This window comes from Channa argus, chromosome 7 (assembly GCF_033026475.1).
Source record: "Channa argus isolate prfri chromosome 7, Channa argus male v1.0, whole genome shotgun sequence".
NCBI classification, from domain to species: Eukaryota; Metazoa; Chordata; class Actinopteri; order Anabantiformes; family Channidae; genus Channa; species Channa argus.
In genome coordinates, this window is record NC_090203.1 from 1,047,365 (window position 1) to 1,071,714 (window position 24,350).

The following is a 24,350-nucleotide window of genomic DNA, read 5'->3' on the forward strand; positions in this document are numbered from 1 at the left end:
CACCTGGATGACAGAAAGCTTTACTAAACGCATCAAATTGTTTAGTTAAATCCTGAAATTACCACATATCGTGTTGCTGACGCTGCCAATAAATACTGTGGACATGAGAACAGATTTTAGCTGCTGGTCAACAGCTGATTTTTATTTAACAAGTGGACAAACACTGAAATGTGGATCAGATGGTTCGTCAATAGTTGGTAACGTTTCTGCACCAACAAAACAACATTTTATATAAGGTGCAACTTAAACTTTATATTACTCAGATTAAATTGTTTACAAAATCTACCACTGCAGAATGAAAGAGAATAAAAAGACAGCCTTTGTATTTGTTTTGTCAAATGTTTTAGGGGGAAGAACAGTTCTCAAAGTTTTGACAGCAGCCGTGTTTTGAACGTAACTCTGGTCTGCAGATTTGGTTTGTACATTTAACGATAAAAGTGGCTCAGAGTTTGTGTTCAAATACATAGTCATATATATATATATATATATACATAGTTGTATGGTTTACTAGAAAACCATAAAAATCAAATATCCTGTAGCTGTGGTTCCGGTGAAACATTGAGAAAAGAGCAGATTTAGGCTCCACGTCATTAGACCATAAGTTTGGAGCAATTTCCCAAAACACCAAGACACTGAATCTACAGAAATCCAGTCCAATCCTGTTTGTGCACACAGTACACTGGTTTGATTCCATCATTTATTAACTGCATGATTTAAACTCATATGTCTATTCCACCAACTCATTATTGGCCACTCTGATTTACTTAATAATTTTGTTTTCATATTAAAATGAGATAAACTTCCTAAACCTAATAGTAATAGTGCAGAAACTATTCCTCTGTGAGACCTATGGGGGCTATGTGGCCCCGAGGACACGGAAATGCAAAGGAAGGTGGTACAGCAGTCGGAATGGAGGCGGCTGCTTACAGGATTTACACTCCTCAAGCCATCACAGGTGAGAAATTTAAAATGGACAACAGAGTAAGAAGACGCAGAGGACGCACTAGCTGTTGAACACACCTCTCTTACATGTTTGTCATGTTGCTATGTTGTTTGGTGCTTTTGCTCGTCTTCACTTCCAGACTTTGACGATGCCGTCTCTGGACGAGGTGACGATGAAGCCCTGTGTCGTCTGAAACGTGGCGATGTCGGTGATGATGTCGTGGTGTCCCACAGGGAGGGATTCAGGGCCACGGCGCGGCGAGTCCTCCACCACCCCGCTCTTCTGTTTACTGTGGATCTCCTGCACAGACGAGCTCAATTCAGATAGTTCAGATAGTGACAGAACAGAAGTTTAACAGATAAACTTCAGCTTTGGCTGCATGAAAAGAACGTTTAGTCTTTCAAATACACAGAGAACGTTAATTATTCAGGAGAGACAATTATTCATATCATATTAATGTAACCCTGCGTGCGCAGAGAGTTTACACGTACCTGCACGACTTCAGTTCCTTCAATGATCTTTCTGCTGTAGAGGACGGACGGACAGTGCAGCGAGTCATTGGCTCCTCCAGCGACGATGTACGATCTCTCTGGATACGCTAAGTCCCAGAACCTGAAAACCACCACAACCATTATTACCCGATTTTGTCCATTCAAGAGTTATGAGACAGTATCTGCTCTGATATCACTGTTTTCAGCCTCTGTGATTTATGGTCTTTTTATTAATATGTCTGTGGAGACGTTTTTTGTGCACAGAAAATGAGGGTGGTGAACACAAAGGAGAACCTGAGATATTCATCATGTGCATAGTTGTCTGGATGTGATAAACATCAGGGACCAGGATGATCGTATCACCGATTCCCACATGACATTTATCTCCCAGACTGAAAGGCTGCATAGATTTTGGTGCATCTCTTTCTAAAATGTAAATTCTGGTCTAATTCGTCTCTGAAGCAGGAAAACATCTGAGATTCAGCTTGAATGATTGTGTGGGTGATTCTCCTCCAGCTACTTGAATAAAAAACACAAGAATCACTAACACATAATATGTAACATGATGCAAACTCCGTCTAAATTTAGAACAAAGTTTATGAGAATTTCTGGAAAATCTGCAGCAGCAGGAGAAAAAAACGTGGAAAAATGATGGAAATGCAACATTTTTGTTAGTTTCCTGTTAATGTGAGCAGTCTCCTCATGACTCCACACACAGCTGACGTTTCTTCCTAGTCAGTGGACATTTGAGTCCGTTTCACAGTTTTATCGACACTCAGGCAGGAGTCAAACCTTTTCTGCAATATTTGCAATATTTAAAAAAAATCAGATGGGTGGTAACACGAAAATAAGTTTTCTGAAAAGGTATTTTTAATTTATGCAAAAATTGCTTTATATCTATTCAGATTCAATATGGAGAGAACTGCAATAAAATGAAATCTCATTTTTCAACTTGCAGCTTGGTTATGTTCTTTTGTTACACTGAGGCTGTGAGCAAACGTTTTGTTGTTCAGACCTGATCCTCATGTCTGAGCCGGCCGTCAGGAGCAGAGGGTTTCCATCAGCAGGGCTGCAGTAGATCCCATGAACGCTGTGAGGAGATGGCTGCAAAACACATACACACTTAATCTCCTTAAGCAAGTCACGATGAAGGAAAGCTTAAATTATCCCCTTAAATTCAATCACAAGTGTACGAGTACCTGCATCTCAGAGAGCGGTGGTGCAGAGCTCGCCCACAGGGTGAATTTACGGTCTCCAGTCTCCATGTCCCACATCGACACTTCGTTATTTCCTTGGACAGCTACACAGACGGTCAGAGAAAGACATGAGACATGCAGACACACAGGTTCAGCTGAGGACAGTGATTGTGCAGATACTCAGTGTTTAACACTCAACTACATCAGAACATTTTTCCATTTGCTCTGATCAGCTTCTGTCTGAACAGTTTGAATAAAGATAAAATGATTCTTCACCAGTTTGTTCTAGTTAACACGATTAAACGTTGCACATTAAATCCACAGAGATGGCTCAGCCTCCGCTCTCTGACCTGCAATGACAGATGATTGGTACAGAGGGTGCATGAGAAGCCGTCGGATTCTTGAGCGAGCAGGGTGGGAGTGGTTTGAGATGGGGAGCTGGAACCGCATATCCCAGCAGGCCATGGTACCACTGCTCGTACCTGTGGAGGGAACGCAAGGCTGGATGTTAGCTTCTGGAGTTCAAATAAACGCCTGTCACCTAGTTTAGTCTTCACACACACACACACACACACCTAAACAGAGCCAGCACTGGTGCATGTCGACAGTGAAGGAGGTGATGAGTCCAAGGCGGAGGTCATGGCGGAGCGTCCAAGCGTTGGAGTTGGAGCGAAGGTCCCAACCGACCAGTGAACCGTTAACGGTGGCGTACGCCAGCACTGACTGAGGGCCCGAGTTAAAATGGTGGATGTCCACTGCACAACCGTCCTCCTGCAGGTCCAGAGACCTGAAACATGACACATCGAACAAGTGAGACAAAACTACATTCCATAAAACCATAACTCAAAAAGGTTTTAGCTGCAGAGAAAGATGAATGTAAACCACCTGGTGTAGTTCTTTGAGTCTACAGGAGGATATGTCACCTGTCATGTCATTGTTTGTGAGGGATGAAGTGAGAAATGCTGATTTCAAACTAAAGGCATAAAATTCACCTCATTCTAACTAAACTAATCATTCCCTCACCTCATCATATAAAATTGTTTTCAGTGTCTGCATATTTACATTTCTAAAACCTTGAATCTGTATGTTTGGCATAACATCTATCATCATAACAGCAGCTATTAGTCGTGTACTGCTTCTATACATGTTCAGTCTATCACCAGCTTCTACATTTTAAATGGCTGCTTATTTAACCCTTCCATCCAAAGCACTTTACAATGTTGCTTCTAATTCACACACACACACACAGCGGTGGCTGCCATGCAGGGTGCCCTCCTGAGCCATCGGGAGCAGGAATCAAACCTCTGACCCTGTGGTCCGTGGACAACTGCATTGCCAACTGAGTTCAGCTGCCCCTTTCTATCCACCTTCTATTTTAGCTGTGTTTTTCTATCTATTTCACTTTATCAGGATTAGAGATGTTTATGTAATATTCTATTTCCATTGTTGCTTATTTTCTATTTAAAATTTAATATTTTCTACTATTAAATTTTGCATTTAATGCCTTACTTAAATTCTGTATGTTCTATTAATCCTATTTAAGTGGTTTTTCTGTTTATCTGTCAGTACTGTCATTAGTCCGTTAGTATGTTTCTGAGGAAAATACGTACAATAGATAATGCTTTTCATTATATATACGTAGGAGCTGTATTGATGCAAACTGAGTACGGGGGCTGGTGGCTCAGTGGTAGAGCATTGGGTCGGGCTGCAGAAAGGCGCCGGTTCAAATACCACCCCCAGGGGCTGGCATTAGCACAAAAACTCCAACACAAATCTGTGCTGCAGAATCATCAATGAGCTTCAACCTTTTTTCTTCTACTATTAAAACACTTTTAATTTTCTGCTGTTTCCCGTACAAACCAGATACAGTTAGTGTTCTTGGCTGTTAAACTAAAAAAGTAATTCTCGAAGTAATCAAACGGCTTCTGTAATCCAGGAAAAACAGCACTGATTGTACAGTAACGAGTTACTGATATGTCATTTTTACCTGGTCTGGAAGGGCTGAACTTTAGGGGACTTTGGTGGTTTATTTGCTTCGACTGCCAGCAGCTGGATGGATCCGTTGTCTGAGGCCAACGCTAAGTAATGTGACCCATGACAGAAGGTCAGCGTCTTCACGTTACCACCGATGCGAGAATAAGTCAATACTGATCTGCAGGAACAGAGAGAACAGTGTATTGAAGATATATGTGTAACAGTGGAAAAACTCTGAGCAATGTTGCTTAAGTCCTTCACCATGTTATTTTTCCTAATTTAAAATTAATTAATAGAAATTCCTCATCGTAGGTGTAAAAATAAACCTGCAGACCCTATGTGAGAAACAGGAGGTGAACATGGGCAACATGGCAGTTTACAAATACGCAGTTAGTTTGAGCATTTCCCTTACGTCAACTTCCATCTCAGCATAGCAGGAGGTTTTGGCAGAAGTAAAAGAAAAATACAAAAATACAAATTTTACAGATATAATACAGTTTTCCGTCAAAGAATCTACAACTAAAAACGTAAATGGGTTGCTGTCATGCAGGCTTTGGTCTTCTTAGAAGCTTTCGGACCCACCTGGTGGTCGTGGTCTTGCCCTCCATCTTCTGACTGTCCCAAACTTTGACGCTGCCGTCGTTGGAGGCCGTGGCGAAGATTGAGTGTTCGTCCGAGACTCTGATTCTGTTGACAGCACCTTTGTGTTCATGGAGGTGGGCGACCAGCAGACCCTTGGGGTGCCACCCTGAAACAGGCATTTATAAATCTTTAAGGTTTGGTTCTATATACATTTGGTTGGTATGACAACCATCATATTTCTTTATCCACTTAAAAATGTAATATATCATTTAATGTTTGATGTGGCAACAGTGCTCTTCTGTTGGTGGATGACTGTTAGGTGCGATCAGGTTACCAGGTGGAGGAGGTCGACTCTCCCACTCTGCACTCTCCATCATTTGTTTGGCCATGCGCTCTGCATTACACTGCTCCCTCTTCTGCTGCACCAGCTGCTGCAGCTCCGCTTTGCAGGTGTTGATGCGGCGTTGGTAGGTGGGACCACTCGCCACAGACTGTAGTACAGGCACCACTGGGGTGATGGTGCTTTTCCTAACCTGAGTCACCGGCCCATCGGCAGCCTGCAAACAGAAGTTCTTCAGCTTACTGCCCAGAGACCAAATATTACAATTAACATCTGCAAATTAAATGTAATGATTTAGCTGCATCCATCATCATGATGGCAGGTTTCTTATTTTAACTAAAAAGATTTTTTTTTTTGTCCTTTCAGCTTATCCCATGAGTTCAGGGTCACCACAGTGGATCATTGTCCGCACAGTTTTTTTGCAGGATGCCCTTCCTGACGCAACCCTCCCCAATTTCTACCAGGCTTGGACCGGCACTGCACAGCTGGGGAGGGGAATGGGCTGTTAGTGTCTTGCCCAGAGACACTTCAACATATAGCCAGGGCCGGGGATCGAACCACTACAGCCGCACCATTGTTACTAAAAAGATGATGAGGGCATATTTAAACAAGACTATAAAGACTATTGTCTTTGAGAGGATGTAATGCATGTTGAAGGAAAACACAGATAATTAGAGGTCAGGTTGAACATCTGTGAAGGCTCCACCAATATAAACAGTTTGGGGAGCAACATGCCACCCAGATCTCATCTTTTTCACGGATGGTCTTGCTTATCCCAGCAACATAAAGTCACAACAAAATCAGCACATATTACAGCAGCATGGCTCAGTAGTAAAAGAGTCTGTGGCGGTGGCCAGCCTGCAGTCCAGATCCATCACCACCAGAAAACTTTTGAAACATTTGATGCATCAGGAAGTGAAACTGGACAAATGAAGCACAGAATTCAAACAAGTATGAAAGTTGATCTTTGTTCCTCAAAGCTAAAGCAGGTGGTCTCCTCAGTTCCCAAACACAGTGTTGCAAAAAATGGTAACTATGCCCGTGGGTTTGCTTTTATAAAGGGTTTAGAGGCATCAAATTCAAAATGACCACTCTGACAAAACCTATACAATTTCTCAGTTTCGACATTTGATGTCTTTGTTCTATTTAAAATCAAGAATAGCTTTTGAATAATTTGTAAATGAATTCACTTTATGTTTATGTACAAAATAACCATATTTTTGGAAACTCTGTACATTTTATACACAAAGAAAGATCTGGGATCAGCAATTCCACTTCTCAGAATGTTTTGGCTTTGAACACAGAAACGGAGCTGGTGTGAAGTGGCCTCTGGTTATCCAGGACAGATCCCAGACAAGCTGATTAATGTAAACAGCAGTAAACTTTATTACTGGGTTAGTCAGTGTTACCGAGGTGGGCTGAGTGGAGGGCGGCTCCTGAGATCCAAACATGCTTTTCCACTCCTCGTTCATGGTGGAGTCCTGCTTGGTGTGCTTCCTCGCTGCAGTCAACAAACAAGAAACAACAGGTTCATAAAAACAGAATGGCAGGATTTTTTCATGTCAGTTTACAAGTCAATAAAAGTAAAAGGAACATGACACTACAATGTGCTCAACAGATGCTGCTTCGGGTTGCACTCGCATTGCAAAGAACATGCATCTAGATCTGAGCTGAAAAATAAAATAGAGATAATAATTATTATGTTTGAGATGTGCTCATTTGTTTCCAATTACAATTTGGGCTAAAGTGAAATTATAAATGTGGACTAAAATCTCTGCAAATTTAACAACTAGAATAAACACGTAAGGACCACACCAACGCTTCTGACAAAAACAATTCCAGGACTTAACCATCTCTTATCTGATGAGCATTTTTTTTGCAGTGTGGAGTAAATCTGGGGACTATCAGGTATCTGGAGAGCACAAAGGGAGGGTGATTAATTATGGGAGATTAGAGAGAGTTTCCCCAGGGCTCCATTTGTTTTAAACTGTAATTAACTTGACTGACTTACGGAAAACATCTGGAACACAGAGATTGTTACAGAGCTGACTGGAGACAGTAACGTTAACCCTATGCCATGCACAGCAGGAGCGTCATTACAGCACACTCAGTTTGTCCTGACCTTTAACACATTAATAAGAGGGATTTTGTTTTCTCCAGTAATCAGAATAGAGGAAATGGAAACACTGGGCACAAAGCAATAAAGGGGCTAAATAACTACAGGAACGAGAATCTAAAGAATCTACAGGAACCTTTAGTCTTTATCATCATTACTGTATTTTCCCATCAATGATTGATCATTTGGCCATAAAAACAGTGAAATGTAGCAGCGAAACTTTTCCTAGTGCTCATGTCTTTGACTAAATGTCTATACACACAGAAGATCCTCACGCTTGAGGCACTTAAATCTGTAAATGTCTGGAAATTTTCTTGGAATATAACTATCGGTTAATCAAATATCAAAGTGGTTCAAATTGGTTGTAGTCACATTTGAATGCAGCTAAAAGTGTCTTTACGTTAATGGATATACAACTTCAGGATCTTGCATAAAAATTACAAAAAACAGCTCTATAACCCAAATATCCTAAAGCTGTTCACAAAGAAAGATAAAATGAGATATGAAAGTAGTGTGTATTTAAACTAAAAATAAATTCATTTCAGGTAGAATGTGGAATAAGATTAATATAACTTTAAACTAATCATAAAATAACTACGTTGAGCCTAATCAGTGAGTAAAATGTAGATGAGATTGGATATATGATACAAGTTGAAGAGTCGATGCTGAAGTAAAGCTCATGTTCTGCTTTTTTTTTTTCTTTTCAACACTGAATCATGGTCAATGTAATTTGGCTTTTATGATCAAAAAGTAAAAAAAAAAAAAAAAAGACATGTGAAAACAGATCTGTATCCTGAATAGAGCAAAGTAAAAACAGATCTCTGCAAAGCAATTTCAGATAAATAAATAAAAGAATTGATTACAAAAGCTTGTTCATGTCTGTATATAGTAGCTCCAGCACTGAGACTGAGTGGACAGGCCTCCATCAGGTTTCCATTCTTTGCAAAACTACTCAGGCTCTGTCAGGTTGTATGGGGATCATGTGAACAGCCCTATGCCAGAAATTCTTAGTTGGATTGAGGTCTATGCTCTGACTCAGTCGATGTAGAAAATTAACCTAAATTGCTGAGGTTTATTGCTTGAAAAAGGTTAGTTAGCTTTGCAGACTGAATCAGGTTTTCCAGAGGTTCTCTATACTGTATGATGCCATGTTCATTTTGCTTCTATATTTACAGGCCTTCTAGGACCTGCTGAAAAAACAGCCAATTACTTGAATTAACCGTGGTTGAGTGTTAAAAAGAAAAGAGGAAATCTGAGGGGGTTAAATGCTAAATGTCCTATTGGCTCTCAAAGCGCTTTACACTGCTTCTTATTCAGCCATTCACACTCACACACACACACACACACTGATGGGGGAGCTGCCATGCAGTTGGCCTCACTGGGAGCAACTAAGTTGGGATTCAGTGTCTTGCTCAAGGACACTTCGACATGTGACCGGAGGAGCCGTGGATCGAACCGCTCTACCGCTCGACCACTCTACCTTCCTGCACCACAGTCGCCCCAGAGTAACTTTGCAAGCAATGAATAGAACAGCTACATGTTTAATAAAATCCTACAAACACCTTCCTGATAAGAACATCAGTCTGATCACAAACCACGATTGATATTTTTAGAAATAATTATTGTCCTCAGATGAAGAATTTTTAAACAGTACTAGAATTTAGCCTATAGCGCCACATGGTGGGCTAACCTTTGACTTTAAATCCTAGATTTTGGCAAGTGAGAGCACCTGCAGAGCACGTTTGGCTATAAAGGCATGGCCTCAAGAATACATACATTATCAGTATGTTACTGCAATAGCCATTCTAATGAGTGATACTGAAATGGCACTTAAATAATATGAAATCCTAAAAATCTAGCAGCACAGAAATAAAAAAGCTAAATAAAAACAATGAAGAGCAAAAGAAAGACGAGACAGAAAGCTAAATAATTTAAGACGTGTGAAGATGCTACAAATCTGAAAAGCAGCCAAAAAAAGATGATTAAACGAAGTGAGTTATACCTTAAGTGACACTTAGTTGGAGAACATTTTAACAGCACACCGTTCAAATAACAGCACACCACAAGGATACAGCTGTTACAGATTAGAGTCTGGCCTTTAAATTTTAGGGCCATGTTAGACATTAAAGGTCCCATGAAACATCATTATGTTCTGTTGCAGTTTGGAGCCTGGAGATAAACCAACAGCAGAAACACTGAGCCTCATGCTGTTACAGCTTAAAGATAAAGATTTGCAGGTTACGGATGGTTCAAGGTACTGACTGGGTCAGCCCAACATCCATTACATCTGGTTTGATTGGATTTGTATGAAAAATTGAAAATCCACAAAAAGTAAAAAAACAAATCGTTAAAATGTGTGAAAACGCATTTGCTGCCAAGGTTTCAGCTTTCAATAAGGCATCGGGTCATGTGGTGAAAACGTGGGAGAAAGTATTTTTTAATTTCATGGGACCTTGAAGTTTGTTAATTTCAAAGCACTCATGCAATTCATTTCCAACTAAAGCACATGTGACATGAAACCATATACCAGATGCTGCGGCGATGAAGTCTGTGAAACAGATAAACACAACATTTCAATATGAAGAAGCAACGAAACGCATCGACTCCGGTTTGTAGTGGAAGGGTTACAAGTCTGCAGAAATTATATTTCATCTACAAATCTGACCATTTACTTCTATAACATGGCAGTGATCCCTTCAAAGTAAATGACACCTACACTCGGAAATAATCCTCAGATGGAGCAAAAAAAACAAAATCTGTTCCAAACTATATTTTGTTATCAATTGCCGCATTTCTCTAACACAGGTAGCAAAGTTATGGTATATTATTGATTAAAACCACATTAGTTTATTTACATTTAAGGCAGGTAATCCACAAGTAATGTATCATAATTCATACATAAATAATCTGATTACACTGCACATTAGTGCAATTCAGGTAAAAGCCTTTGGTCTCACTTTGTCTAATTTTACTTAGTAAGTTAATGGTTTTATTAATTACTGTTAGAAGCTATAGTTAGCTAAGAATTCTGTTTTCATCTGTGGATGTCCCGATACCAGGGGCACGAGCCTGCCTTTGTGGACTTGAGCAACTTCTCCGATAACAAGTTAACCTCTAAAGGCAGGTGGAGGCAGATGTCTGGTTTAGAGCTGTTTTAATATGCAAACTTTTCTAAAGTCTTAAGATCTAGTTACTAACAGTCATTAATATTTTTTTAAATCTTGAGAAACATGAGTATATTTGCAACTGACATCAGCACATGTTAATATTAACATTTGCACCTGAAGTTCTCTCTGTCTTTTTCCAAAGTTATTTTACCTTCATATTCCTGTGTAGACTCTGCAGTTCATGTTCATGTCCATCCAGGATCTAACACTAAATCTGAGCTTTGTTCGACATTTTTCTGCAAAAACTGCTTTGTTTAATAGCACCAGTCACAGCTATAGTTGTTTGGTAGAAGAAAACGCGACATCCCTATTGTCACGCACAATAGTATTTTTTTTTTTTTTTTTTTTGGTCTTCTGGGCTTTTGGGTGATCCTGATAATCAGAAGAGTGAATTCACACAATGAAGTGGAAAGTTCAGCCAGTGTCCATCTGAAGGTAAAACCCCCCAAACCAAGCATAAGCTGAAGACTGCTGCAGTAAAGTCTATATTTCTCATACGCCTGCACAGTTTGGTGCTGCTAGACGCTGCTTCTCTTCCAATGTTCAGTCAAAGGGAATGTGCTGACTTTCTTTTATATTAGACACAGTGTTTTCACAGCCCGGGGTTTATAATAATAATAATAAGAAGAAGAAGAAGAAGTTAATATTTCTAATAAGGTTGAACGTAAGCAAAGCAGAGAGTCTCGAGTCGCGAGGAAAGGCCCAAAAATCCTAACAGATACAACACATCCTACCAAGGTACAAGAAATCCGCATGTGAGCAGAGACCCTTCATACCTTCCAGGACAGCTGTTAAACAAATCCTTTCATGGAATTAATGATGTCAGTCTTTACCTGTAATTTAACTTAAAATTTCTGACAACACAGACACAAAAGGAACAAAACAATAATCATGATATTTAACTACTACTGTAGGACATCAGTATATAGAGGGACTGTGTGTCTGTCTCCAGGTGACATGGGAGAGTATATTTACAGAGAACACAAATACATGAACTATAAAAAAGCACTTTGTCATGTTGCTCATTGCTGATCTTACTAACAGATGTGTGGTTTTGATCCGATAGCAGGATCATTGGAACATAAAACAAGACAAATATCTCACTTTGACCGACATGTTTAATAAATCAAACAATTGAGTCTAATTAAAAACTAATTTGAAGGAAATGCAGTTAAATAAAGCTCATTGGTTCTGAATGTTTCTCAGCAGCAGATGACTTTTACTGGTGACTCTGTAAATCCTTTTGTCAAGTAGTCGGGGAAAGAGAAACTGTCTGACAGGAACCAGCCCTTTTTTTTTCTTTTCTTTTTTTAGCCCTGGCAAACCAGGTAAACTGATCCACACAGGGTTTTATTGTGATGTGTGTGTGTGTAAATGCTGTTGATTACCTCTCTTGTCCTCTGCCTCTGCTTTGGGTTTGACCAGGTCCACCTGGCGGCCGGCGATGCAGAGCATGGTCAGGTCGATGACGCCGGTCTGAGCCGCCTCCCCCATGTGGCTCTGCTCACCCATGTTGGCTTTGGCTTTATTGGATTTAAGCATAAAGTCTTTGAGTGCCAGCAGCTTGTCCTCCTCTCCCTCCGTCATCCCCTGGTCAAAGGAAAACAGGAAACAGAGTTTGGAAGCGGCCAGAGACGGTTATGCGGCTGGAAGCTAAATGATGGATTAGTTTTCATCCAGAACTCTGAGTGAAACCAACTATCAACATTTTAAGCATAGAAGAATTTCAGCAGAGGTATGTGAGGTTCTGCTCTGCCAGAGGTTAATAAACCTGTGTTCAATACTCACATGCAATTATCTTTTTTGTAATTTCCCTGCACTACTAAAGGACAAGTGCCATTTCAAAGATTTTGAGTCAGTTCCACACTCCCTAACCTTCACTAAAGACCTAACCTAAAATGAACCTGCAGCTGAAAGTAGTCCCCAAAAATTGCCCCGTTTCCTGCTTACTTTCCTTCCCAAATTAGTTTTTAAGTATTTTTGGCAAGTGTCTTCTATACATTTTAAAGTCTTCAGTAGGCACCAATAAGCTTGGAGCTACTTTGGTTTGAAGTCACATGAAGAACTGATGGACTGGTTGTAATTAACTGAAAAACATTTGTTTTTAAAAGCTTTCCAAAGAAAGCTCCTGGTCCACTTCTGTGGAAGCTGCAGAGTTTTGGAGAAACGTTTTTCCACAGAACTGGGAGAGGACAATGCAGAGCCGCTCTACTTTCCAGATGGAGCTTTTACAAAAACTACTAAAGTTTCCCCTTCAGGACCCGCCCCAGCGTGTGCTTTTTATTAATCTATATTCAGTTTTAACCTTTGAAGGGGAATGTGCTGTTGCAACATGGCAAACACAGACTGACACATACTACATTAAACAGTTCCTGAGAAAATAAATTTCCCTCCCAGCTTTTATTCAGAGTTTTCTAAAGAAATCTATTCATTGCACAGAATTGTTTTTACACATGTTCTACAGACCACTTCTGTTACTCATGGTATGAAGCCTTCAAGGCTGTTCCTCTGATCACAGTGGGACTGACGTAAGAGTGCGGGGGGTGATTGTGGGTCCGTTTCTGCATGGTTTTAACCAGTATCAAGCACTAAAGCTGCTGACCACCAACAACCAGGGATTACCACCCACAACTTCTTCTTAGATCATGTAGATTCAGGAGCAATTTCAGGAGACTCACAGAACCAAAGCAAAATAACTGGGAAATGATTTTGTGTGAGTTCAAAGGGCTGCTGTTGGATTACTGATCACTAAAGCAACACTGGAGGTCAGCAAAGACAAGTTCATGTGTTTAGAATTTTAACATTCTAGTATAATTCCAGCTACAAACCTTTGATGGTGATCATCTCTTTGCTCTCTCCCCAAATTCTTTGCAAAATGAAAACAAAAATCATACTCTTAATGACTTAATACACAGTTAGCAAAGAACTATTAAGTGAGGTTTTTATCTTCCCATTAACTAGAACTATTTTCTACTGGAAGAAACCGTTTTAAAAAGCACTGGGTGATGTGATGTGTTAATGTCAAAGGCCTTTTCAACATTTGTATATTAGATATTCAAGTTGGTGTTAATCTTTGTTTGCCTTATTTTACAGCCACAATTCCAAAAAAAGTTCTGAAGACATGAAAATAAATAAATAAAAACAGGATGCAATGATTTGCAAATCGCATCAACCCATATTTTCTTAACAATAGAACACAACCAACATATTATATGTTGAAACTGAGATATTTTACCATTTCATGGAAAATATTAGCTCATTTTGAATTTTAAGGCAGCAACAAATCTCTAAAAAGTTGGAACAGTGTGATGTTCACCATTGTGCAGCATCACCTCTTCTTTTAAGAAAGAATAATTGGGGTTGTAGTTTGAAAAGTAAAAACATTTATTTGACTTTAACCAATTATGTAAAAAACATGTCAAACACACGGCTCTGACAATTTGTAATAATACTGACATATTTCACCTTGAGTGTGTAAACCTGATTTTTCCAGGTTTACACATTTTACATTTCGGTTCACATACTTTTCTTTGTTGCTAATCCTTAAAACTCAGCAACTGAGGGGAAACAATGACTGCCAGCAGCACCACCAGCCCATAAATCACAGTGGGCTGATAAATGTGCTTTAAAGCCCTGCTGAGCTGCAGAGTTGGGCACCAGAATGTCCCACTCCTGGTTTTTTTGTGGTTGTGTCACTACAAGCTGAATTGGAAATATGTTATTTCCAATTCAGTTGCTGTTGAGCATCAATAAAGTTAGAAAAATATATTGTGATATTGTGAAGTTGCTCTTGCACAAATTTCACAGAATTTTCACCCAAAGCATTGATTTTACCTGCCTGATGTATCATATAACTGATAATAATTAATCTGTGACTGTAGTGTTATTCTGACCTGTGAGAGAAGCTTCTTGAGGAGCTGAGCAAGGGCCGGGTCTTCAGGAGTGGGGCATTCTGGGATGGATCCTGCTCGCTTCTTCTGACGTAGCAGCAGGTGTCGGAAAAGGCTGGCAATGTCTTTGGAGCGGAGGGCATAGTCAAAGATGGAGCGACTCACTGGCTCCTTCAGAACGCTCAGCAGGACCAGCTCCTTATCGATCTGAGGACAGTCACACAGAGAGGGGAGTGTGATGATGGGTGAAGAGCATGGTCGCTGTATGACTGAACAGGTGAAGCACCCCCACCTCTTCTACATCACACACCCGCAAACTACAAACAATGTGTCTGTGTATTGTTAGATTTTGTCTGGTTGTAGGTATTTTGTATTTTGTGCGGATGAGGGTAAGAACTCACCTGGATGATGGGCTGGGTGATGAAGGGGTTAAGGTGCGGCATCAGTTTACAGTAGACATCAGCCACATTAAGGTGCTGTGCAACCACAGTGATGAAGCCCACTGCCCCATAACGGATCCACAGGTTGGGGTGACAAAGGAACGGAGCTACAGCAACAGAGAAACGACAAACTGGGCAGTTTAGTTTAGAGGCTGGTGTGAAAACATTCACACAAAGGAAACAGTGATAATGCACTGACTGCTGTGGTGGTCTTCATATAGGGGATTAACAGATGTTAGATAAATGCACAGTGTTTTCATTTTCCTCCTTTGTTGCTTATTATTGCAGTAGTTTTACTTAATGTGATGTTAGTGTTGTGTTATCATCCGTTTAGAAGCTTTTTCTTTTGTTCGTTTTTAACATTTATGTCGTCCATGGACCACACGATCAAAGGTTCGACTCCCGGTTCCTCCTGGCTAAGTGTCCTCGGGTAAGTCACTTAAACCTAAGCTGGTCCCGGTGGCTCAGGTGTGTGAATGGGTGAGTGAAAAGCAACACTGTAAGTTTCTTTGGATAAGAGTGGACAAATTAGCAAGTCGGGCAAGTAAATAGGTTCATAAGATAAGAGTTCTTACCAATATCACTGACAAACTCGTAGATGTGAGGTTTCTGCAGCAGCCCCAGCTGACACATGCAGGTTAGAGCATTAAGAGCTTTGTAAATGACAAACTCCTCAGTGTCACTCAGACCCTGCTGCAGAAGAGGCTTCAGGATGGAGGAGCTTTGCCAGCCCACATACGCAGCCACACCTTCAACACAACACACAGGAAGAGCGTGAGGTGACAAAAAAACCAAACAAACTGTATTTCACCAGTGTGACAAGCTCATTTGTCCTGAAGTGACAGACTTCACCTATGAACAGATACCAATGCAACACAGTTAGATGGTAAAAAAAATAAAAATAAATAATAAGTCACTAAATGGTTATAGAGAAATTAAAGGTGTAGCAGTTTGTAACACCTGCTACATCAGACTATTTTCAAAGGTCTTCTTACCCACAATGCTGTCAAAGAAGGCTCCTCGCAGATGCCAGTCGTTCTTGTCGTTGAGGAAGGTGATCATGTGGGACAGCAGGACATCGTTGGCCTTTTGTCGACCGAAGAAGACACAGAGACGCGTGATGCCGTTTTCCATCAGAGACTGTTTGACGATGTTCTCCGAGTCGCTCAGGAGTGTCACCACCTTCTGCTGCACCATCTCGTGCAGCGCCTGCAGCTCTGAATGTCAAAAGCAGAAAGTGTGTCGTACAGGTCAAGACCTCAACTGCACAACTGCAGCGGGATGGTCAGGTTGTGCATTACCTGAGTCGTAGTTTTCATTGGGATGAAGAGTTTCCTCCGTGTCCTCACCGCTCAGGTCCTGCTCTGTGTTCACGTTGTTTTCCTGAACCAGCTCCAAGAAACGCAGGGCGCTCTCTGCCAGGTGAGCTATGTTCTCTAAGCATCATCAATAAAGGAAAAAGGTAATGAGCACTGACCCTTGGACACAGATCGAAAGGTCTGTATTTAAAATATCTATAACAACATACCAGCTGAAACTCTTTTTTTCCCCCCAAACACATAAAAAGCTGATAGCGACACTAATAAATCAGCCTATTTGCGTGTGGGCTTCAAAGCTTTGCTCCAAAACACTAATCAATTTGACAGCAACCAAACTAGAATTAACTAAATAAAAGGCATTTCAATTTAGTCTGAGTGACACCACTGTTAATGTCACTTCATCTAAAAGAAAAGCAGGCAAACAAACAAAAAAAGAAGCTAAAACAATCCACTTTATTCACAGCTGTTGCATAAAAAGGCATTTAAACAAACAGAAGATGCTTTGTATTGAAACCCGGTTACACATATACATGGCAGAGAAATCAGGTTTCTCTGAGCTACTGATTACAGAAAAAAAATGTAAAATCAGCTCTAGACACATGCGACTGTAACTTGGCTGCTGCTTGATTCTTCACTAAATCATGTTTACACAAACTGAAATAGTCATTCACAGCATGTCACGTGTTTAATGTCTGCATTTTCCAAGTGCCATGTGTCTAATTTCACTCAAACTTTCAGTTTTTTTCCTGCGGATGAATTTTTTTCAAGCCCCACCCATCACTGACCTGCGTATGCCAGCCTGACAATGGTGGCGTCGTCCTGTGCAAGGTGGGCGATGCCAGGCAGGATGTATTCTGGGTAAATGTTTACATCGTTCCTCGGCACCTCCTTCACCAGTGCCAGCACTTTGGCCAGAGTTCGCACGGCCTGAGCGCGAACGCGAGGCATAGGGTCGTTACAGAAGTGCAGCAGGTAGGGTGTGATGCGGTCCAGCAAGATCTCGACACCGAGGCGCGGAGCCAGGTGGAGGATAAGTTCGAATGCCGCCAGCTTGGAGTCGCAGGTGTGCAGAGTCTGCAGGCAGGAGGTGATGACAGATATCAGGACGATGAGGCCTTGCTCCTCCCTACTGCTCTGCAAACCCTTGCTGCTTTCCAGGGGTAAACAGGAGGAGGTTCCTGCGTTGGAAACAGTTTTCTTCATTAAATACTGGAAACACTAAAAGGAAGGTCTAAAGTGTGCTTCCTCTTACCTCCTTGTAGGTTATGCAGGATGTTGCTGAGGTCTTTACGGATGACTAGCACCCGTTCGTCGGCAGACTGGAAGGTCTCTTTGGCAAACTGAGCCATGTAAGGCTGCAGAAAGGTGTAAAAGATGTCAGGGAAAGCTTTCCCTCTCTGCTGCTTCAGATACTCCTCTGCCGTCAGACGCTTCTCCGGCTCCCGCTGCACCATCTGAGCAACCTGAAATTACCGTCCTTGAATTACTGAACACTGCAGAGCACGTCAAATTTAGAACATCATAAAGGAGTTCCTTTATTTACCCGACATGTTCTTCACGTTATTATTACCTAATTATTTGGGTTTCGTTTCAATCAGGAATTTTTAATTTATTAGAGTCTGACCCATTAAATCACACAGGTTCATATTATCAGCTGTTTTTAACTCATCAGACAACAATTTGAATCTGTCCACTGATCAGTTCACATTACAGTCTCAAAGCTCAGTTCTGATGTTTAAAGTCAGACCTTTAGTTAGTTACTTTAGTTTTTTAAGCTGATCGTTCACAATGATGTTTGTAAGGGACATGAACCAGACTCTGGAGTGAACACGGCTGAGGTCCTAAACTACCCCACATGCATAGATGTGGCCAGTGGGGACAAGGTGCCTCTGAGCCAGCATCTCTATGAGGTGAGCATCAATAGACAGAAACTCAAGTGACATAAAATTAAAATGTAAAAAAATGTAAATAATAATAATACAGACGAATCACTTCCAAAAATACCAATGACGACTAGAAAAAGAAACAAAACGACAGCCTCATATCTGGTTGTTCTGCTTCTCTCTCAGTCTGGAGGTCCTGTATTGGAGGGGTGGGAGCCTTTTCATGTCACGACACTGCTAAACGTTGCTTAGAGTGTAAAAAATTCGAAATAATTGGCTGTTGAAGTAAAGTTGAATTGACATTGACAATAGTGATCACTACCAGCTCCCTGATGCTCTGGTCCTCGATCTTCATGAGGACCTGCTCCGTTTGGAAGAGTCCTTTACGATATGCCAGAAGCTGGGACAGATCAAAGAGTGGGACGCCCTCCGTGAACAACTCTGCTATGACACAGCCTTAAAAACACAAAGACACAGTTTTAAAAATGTAAATATACACGCCATAGTCCAGCTTCTGGTTTTCATATTACAGCCTGTGAAAAACAACACTGTTATTTAGACCTAAAGAAGTGATACTTCCAACAAGCTTTTGAAGTCCACCATCAAGTTTTAGATAGATGAGCGATAAAACTCCCCTTGTTGCTGAGTTTAAAGCTTTTGCTTCACATTCAAGTGAATTTGTTCGAGTTCATAGTTACTAATTTAACCCAAGTCTGGATTTTCAACACCAGCATAAAGTTCCTATTACATGCTTAAGCAAACCTGTAAAAGTGGAGCTGGATAATCTCCAAAGATTGTCCGACTCTCAAATTAGTACTTATTTTACAGAAAACAATGACATTCATTTTTCCCCAGGGTTTATCTGAGGGCCCAAAAATGTCTTATAGTATTGCAAGTCAAAAATTGTCAGCTGATGTCATTAAGTTAAACTTGTCCGTGCATCTGTACCTGCAGAGAAAATGTCCATGGCCTGCTTGAGCTCCCCTCTGCTCCTCTGGTTGTTGTTGGTCAGGTCAACAAGTGGTGTGTTCTGGTCACTCTCTGTGGTAAACATACTTCCATCCACAAACCTCTCAGGAGCAATGTAGCACGTTCTCCGTCTGGAGGTGTCAAAGAAGTAGTTGAAGTCTGCAGGGTTGTCCTCTGGCAGGTATGTAGGTTTGAAGCTGGCAAAGTCTGTGAGCAGCACCCAGTTCCAGCTGGTCACCATCACATTCTCTGTCTTGATGTCTCCATGGCGAACACCAGCTTTGTGCGCCTGGTCCACGGCGTTGAGGATCTGAAAAGCCAGCCAGCGCTTCTCCACATTGTTTAGAAAGGGTCTGGTGCTGATGCGGTCATACAGGTTGTCCCGGACATACTGACGGAACAGGATGGCGGCTTTCTCTGTCAGGGAGGTTTTCTGGAAGGGCAGGCAGTTCTGGCAGGAGTGCAGTCGGATCTTCAGCTCCTCCAACTCCTGTTTGTAGCTGGTCAGGGGCAGCGAGGGGTCCTGGATGGCAAAGACTTTGACCACCACCAGGCCCTCGCGATGTTTAGCCCGGGCCACCTTGAAAAAGCGTGTGCTGCCCAGACTTTTGTCATACTCGTGGTCGTGGATGTCTGAGAAGTAACTGTCCACAGAGAGGATCTGAGAGGGGGCAATGCCTGCCAGCTGGTTCCCCATCACACCTCAACACAGGCCTGGGAATAAACATTAAAATCAAATGGGCTCAGAGCAGATTTTATTTTCAAATTAACATACAGATCACGATTAGACCACTGCATGAACTTAACACATTTCTGACTCTGGTGCTCTACAACAGCAAACAGTGAATATATCACATATAGGTCACAAAGCAAGCAAACAATCGAAATCAAGGACAAAATCTTAAAGCATTGTACTAAGTTTTGTCTTCAACATTTTTGGAATATTGGGAGTGAGGGTGCCGAGCAGGCAGAGTTTGGTATCTTATTCCACCCTTGTGAGACTACTGAGCTGAAGAGCTTTGCTTGAGCTGTTTTGCTGTGTGTGGAGAAGATTCATATGCCTTGTGTAGAAATACTGTTATAAGTCTACATTAACCATTGATGAATACGGCTTTGAGGTTACTGTTGTCAAAAGTATATTGACGCATTAAGCAGATTGTGAAATAGGCTCGGTTAACCTACATGTGCTGTAGACAGTAATATGTCGAGTTAGCTCTGATTTAACCTTAATATTTTAGCACGAGAAGACATGCGTGTTTGCTTCTCTTTTTTGATGCCAAACATGTAGGTATCACAGCTGGTGAGCAAAATAAAACAATCGAGGTACCGAAGGAGCAGTCACATGATTCAGCGCGAACAACACTCCCGGGGGCCGCGTTAAAATGCAAGCTAGCTAACTATGATTACCTCCTCAGATCATCTTGTTACAGTAAGAGGGTCCACACCATTAATGTGTGTGTATGTGTCTGACTAACTAAAAGCCAACAAATGCAATGTTACCAGCCGCTGTAGTGGGTGCTGTTGGCAGAGCCGTTGTTGGCTTAGCTTTAGCAGGCTAAAGCCCAGACGCTGCTAACGGCTGCTAATAGTAACAAGCTTCAGCCAGAACTGAGGTAACAGCCTTCATCGCTACAACGGCTGTCCAGATATCATCCTCTTCTGGCGGCGGAGAAGCTTCCCGCTGCGGTGACCAGGTGGTAACCGTGAATAACAAACACAACTAGCAAATACCGTAGCTCGTAAACGCTAACTGAGTTGCCAGCTGTTGTTATGCATCCGGGTCAGACGGGAAACCGAAACTGACACAGCGCCTCCACTGCTCAACTACTGCAACGATCATCTATTGCGAAGATGATTTACTGTAAGCGTATATTGAGACATAGTACTGATGCGAAGGTAAACAATAACTTGATTGTGGTAGAAATAAACTTTCACTTGTGTGTTTATATTATAATTTCTAGATATAGTATATTGAATTTTGCATTTCAATGTAAACCCACTTAATCAAACCTGAAAAACCTGAAAAAAAATTTTTTTGGGTTGGGTTTGTTTCTGTGGCTTTTAAAAGTCAATCAAACAGCTGGAAAACATGTAGAGACTATATATTCATTTCACAGAAACATAATCTGTGTGGATTTATCGCATTGCACCGGGACCCCAACAAATTCCACTTCCAAGACAACAAAGAGCCATACAGCACCGGAAGAGCTCCCGGATCATTAAACTGACTGGGACCATAAGAATCCTCTCCTTTTTTTCCTGAGGAGATTTATTTAAAGGGGCGACTGTGACAGAGGAAGGTAGAGCAGTTGTCCACCAATCTCACAGTTGTTGGTTCGATCCCCGGCTTCTCCGGTCACATGTCGAAGTGTCCTTGAGCAAGACACTGAACCCCAACTTAGTTGCTCCCGGTGAGTGTTGGCTGCATAGCAGCTCCCCCATCGGTGTGGGAGTGTGTGTGTGATTGTGAGTGTGAATGGGGGAATAAGAAGCAGTGTAAAGTGTTTTGAGTGTCAATAGGTAGATAAGCTCTATATAAATGCAGAACATTTACCATTTATTAACAAGAAGATTTTTGACGAAGTGTAAGGGAATTACAAACATTTTAAAACATAAATCCTCACTTTTAGGACATAAATAACATAATACAATAAATTCACCTAATACTACTTTGCAGCCAATAAGTGGCTGAAATCTGGCACCTATAGACGTCACCAGGTCCTGGGCTTCTGTGCTGGTAATGCTCTGCTGGTTCCTTACTGCAGCTGTCTCTGGTTCTTGCTTGGTTTCAGGGGTTTTGCCCTGGATTTGGGTCAGGAACACAAATTGGTAACAGCAAAGAAAAAGTATTGAAATCTTGCTGATGAATGTTAGGTGTGGAAATGTTAAATAAATACATTTATAAATACAAAATGTGTAAATAATTTATTCTGAATTTTAAAGACCAAGTAAGTCATCGGAACTTTCATACACGATCTTTGTTGGGAGCAATTGGAACGTTCTGGCAGGTGAGAGACGCCACAGGGCGTCAGGACGCTGCGTAAAGTGACCCGGGACGTAGCCGGAAGTTAGACGGTTATGCTTTCAAATCAAAAGTTAAAGAATTGTCTTTCCAGACGTAGTGGTTTTTCTCCTCCGTTAGCATTTGCAGCAGAGACATTATAATAGGATGGTTTTAAAAACATTGAACGGAAAGGGGAACAAGTCTGGGCAGCAGTACACACAATAAAATGGTACAAAAAACTAAGGTACAAGTACCTCGAAAGTTCATTTGTACGAAACACTGATTGTATCCAAGTACTTTCTTTTTGGACTTTCTTTTATGAGCTGATTTTATGCATCACAATAGTTTTACCCTGTCCATAGATAAAAATCAAACATGGAAGAGGTACAGTCGCTTACACAAACGCAATTAAGTATAAGTGACTTGTTTAAAAAAGTACTGCTCTACAAGTGGATGTACTGTCTTTCCTCAATTCAAAGAACTGTCCTGTAGAGAAAAAAACTCTTTAAAATGTACTTTAGTGAAGTCAAAAGACTTAGGAATTATTAACAAAACATACTTAAAATGCCAGACGTAATAGAATTCATGCAGAATAATAGTATTACTGAATTAGTCATTTATGCATTAAAGATGCAACTAATTCTAACACTTTGTTTACTGACAACTGCTTCATCCACAATAACATGTCAGAATTTATCAGTTCATTAAGTAACAGTAACTGCACAATGAGAGTAAATGCCAGAGAGAACCAGCATGAGGCTTCATTGCTTTTTTGGTGGAGAAAGAAAATGTATCCTCATATCATTAACAGATTCACAATAACCCAAGAACTCAAGTGGGAGCAGAACATCAGCTTCCTCACCAAGAAGACTCGGCCGAGGCTGCACTTCTTGCAGCAGCTGAAGAAGTTTCACCTCCCTGTGAAGATGTTGGTGAACTTCAACACTTGCATCCATTCTCACTTCCTCCATCACAGTCTGGTTCGCCTCAGCCAGGGCCAGGGACAAGGCCAAACTGCAGCGCGTCATCCAATCTGCTGAGAAGGTTATTGGATACAGCCTCCCATCTCTCCAGCAGCTGTACATCTCCTGAACCCGAAGAAGGGCAGCCAGGATTGCAGCCGACCCCTCTCACCCCGGACACAAACTGTTTCAGCCCCTCCCATTTGGCAAGAGTTTCATCAAGTCCAGGACCTCATGTCACAAGAACAGTTTCTCCATCACTGCAGTCAGACTGCTGCTCAGCACCCAAATCCCCCGACTCGCAGACAGGTTCTCTTCCGTTTCAAGTTACCTCTCATTGACGCCTGACGCCAAGACAAGTTCCTTGTACTGTTAAGTGTTCTTAACTGTGCCTGGTAATAAACAGTTTTGTGATTCTGATACTGATTCTAATGCTGTAGCAAATTACTACAGCAGAGGGAGTCAATTAAAGAATAAAATGAAAAACAAATGTGTGCAACTGCTGTTAGTTTTAAAAAAGTCACTATGATGATGCTGCTTCATATATAGAAGTGGTTCTGGGCATGTGCTCAACAACACTAAGCCTTCGTTTTGCACTGCTTCATCTGAATAAAGTTGTCACCTGTTTATTCCACTTGGCACGAAAACCGATAAATGCTGCATGTTATTGTCAGTAATTAGAAGTGACCCCAAAGGATCTCTCTGCTGGCTCTCTCTCAAAAGCTTTTGCATTAACAAATAATACACCTGCCCAAGCTTAAAATTAAATATGGGCGTACACTAAGGTGTGTCAGAGATGCAGCTGGTATTTCAGTGTTTCAGGTACATATTTAAGCAGAACAGCGTGCACGCCTTTTCCAAGAACGCACTGATAATCTGGGTGGTTCACAGAGCCACAGTTTAGTGACTTATCAAATACAAACCTCATTAACAAAATTCTGGTGACTGAATATAATTCAGATCATTCTCCAGACAGATAAACTGAGAAACAGGAATAATTAAATTAAATAAAGAGAGCTCACCTCCAAGTAAACATGCTGGATGATGTACTTGGAGAAAGACATCCACTGAACA

The 24,350-nt window shown here is 41.2% G+C and overlaps 1 protein-coding gene across 4 annotated transcripts; it reads right to left on the reverse strand.

Moving 5' to 3' along the window:
* Positions 1-110: 110 nt before the first annotated feature.
* pik3r4 (phosphoinositide-3-kinase, regulatory subunit 4) lies at positions 111-21,101 on the reverse strand. Of its 4 annotated transcripts, none has more exons than XM_067511482.1 (22): positions 20,811-21,100; positions 19,290-20,024; positions 18,664-18,797; positions 17,711-17,921; positions 17,244-17,636; positions 16,441-16,575; positions 16,135-16,356; positions 15,715-15,888; positions 15,101-15,246; positions 14,703-14,906; positions 12,198-12,399; positions 10,170-10,190; positions 6,936-7,027; positions 5,521-5,743; positions 5,187-5,352; positions 4,618-4,782; positions 3,206-3,417; positions 2,981-3,112; positions 2,634-2,734; positions 2,450-2,538; positions 1,435-1,555; positions 111-1,243 (listed from the first exon to the last, which is right to left on the reverse strand). In XM_067511482.1, the coding sequence occupies exons 2-22, from the start codon at positions 20,005-20,007 to the stop codon at positions 1,073-1,075; spliced, it is 4,032 nt and encodes a 1,343-aa protein (XP_067367583.1). In that variant the 5' UTR covers positions 20,008-20,024; positions 20,811-21,100; the 3' UTR covers positions 111-1,072. The 4 variants fall into 4 exon arrangements, with proteins under 4 accessions (XP_067367583.1, XP_067367584.1, XP_067367585.1 ...); XM_067511483.1 differs by having other exon boundaries at positions 20,718-21,100; XM_067511484.1 differs by lacking the exon at positions 10,170-10,190.
* Between the last annotated feature and the right edge of the window lie 3,249 nt (positions 21,102-24,350).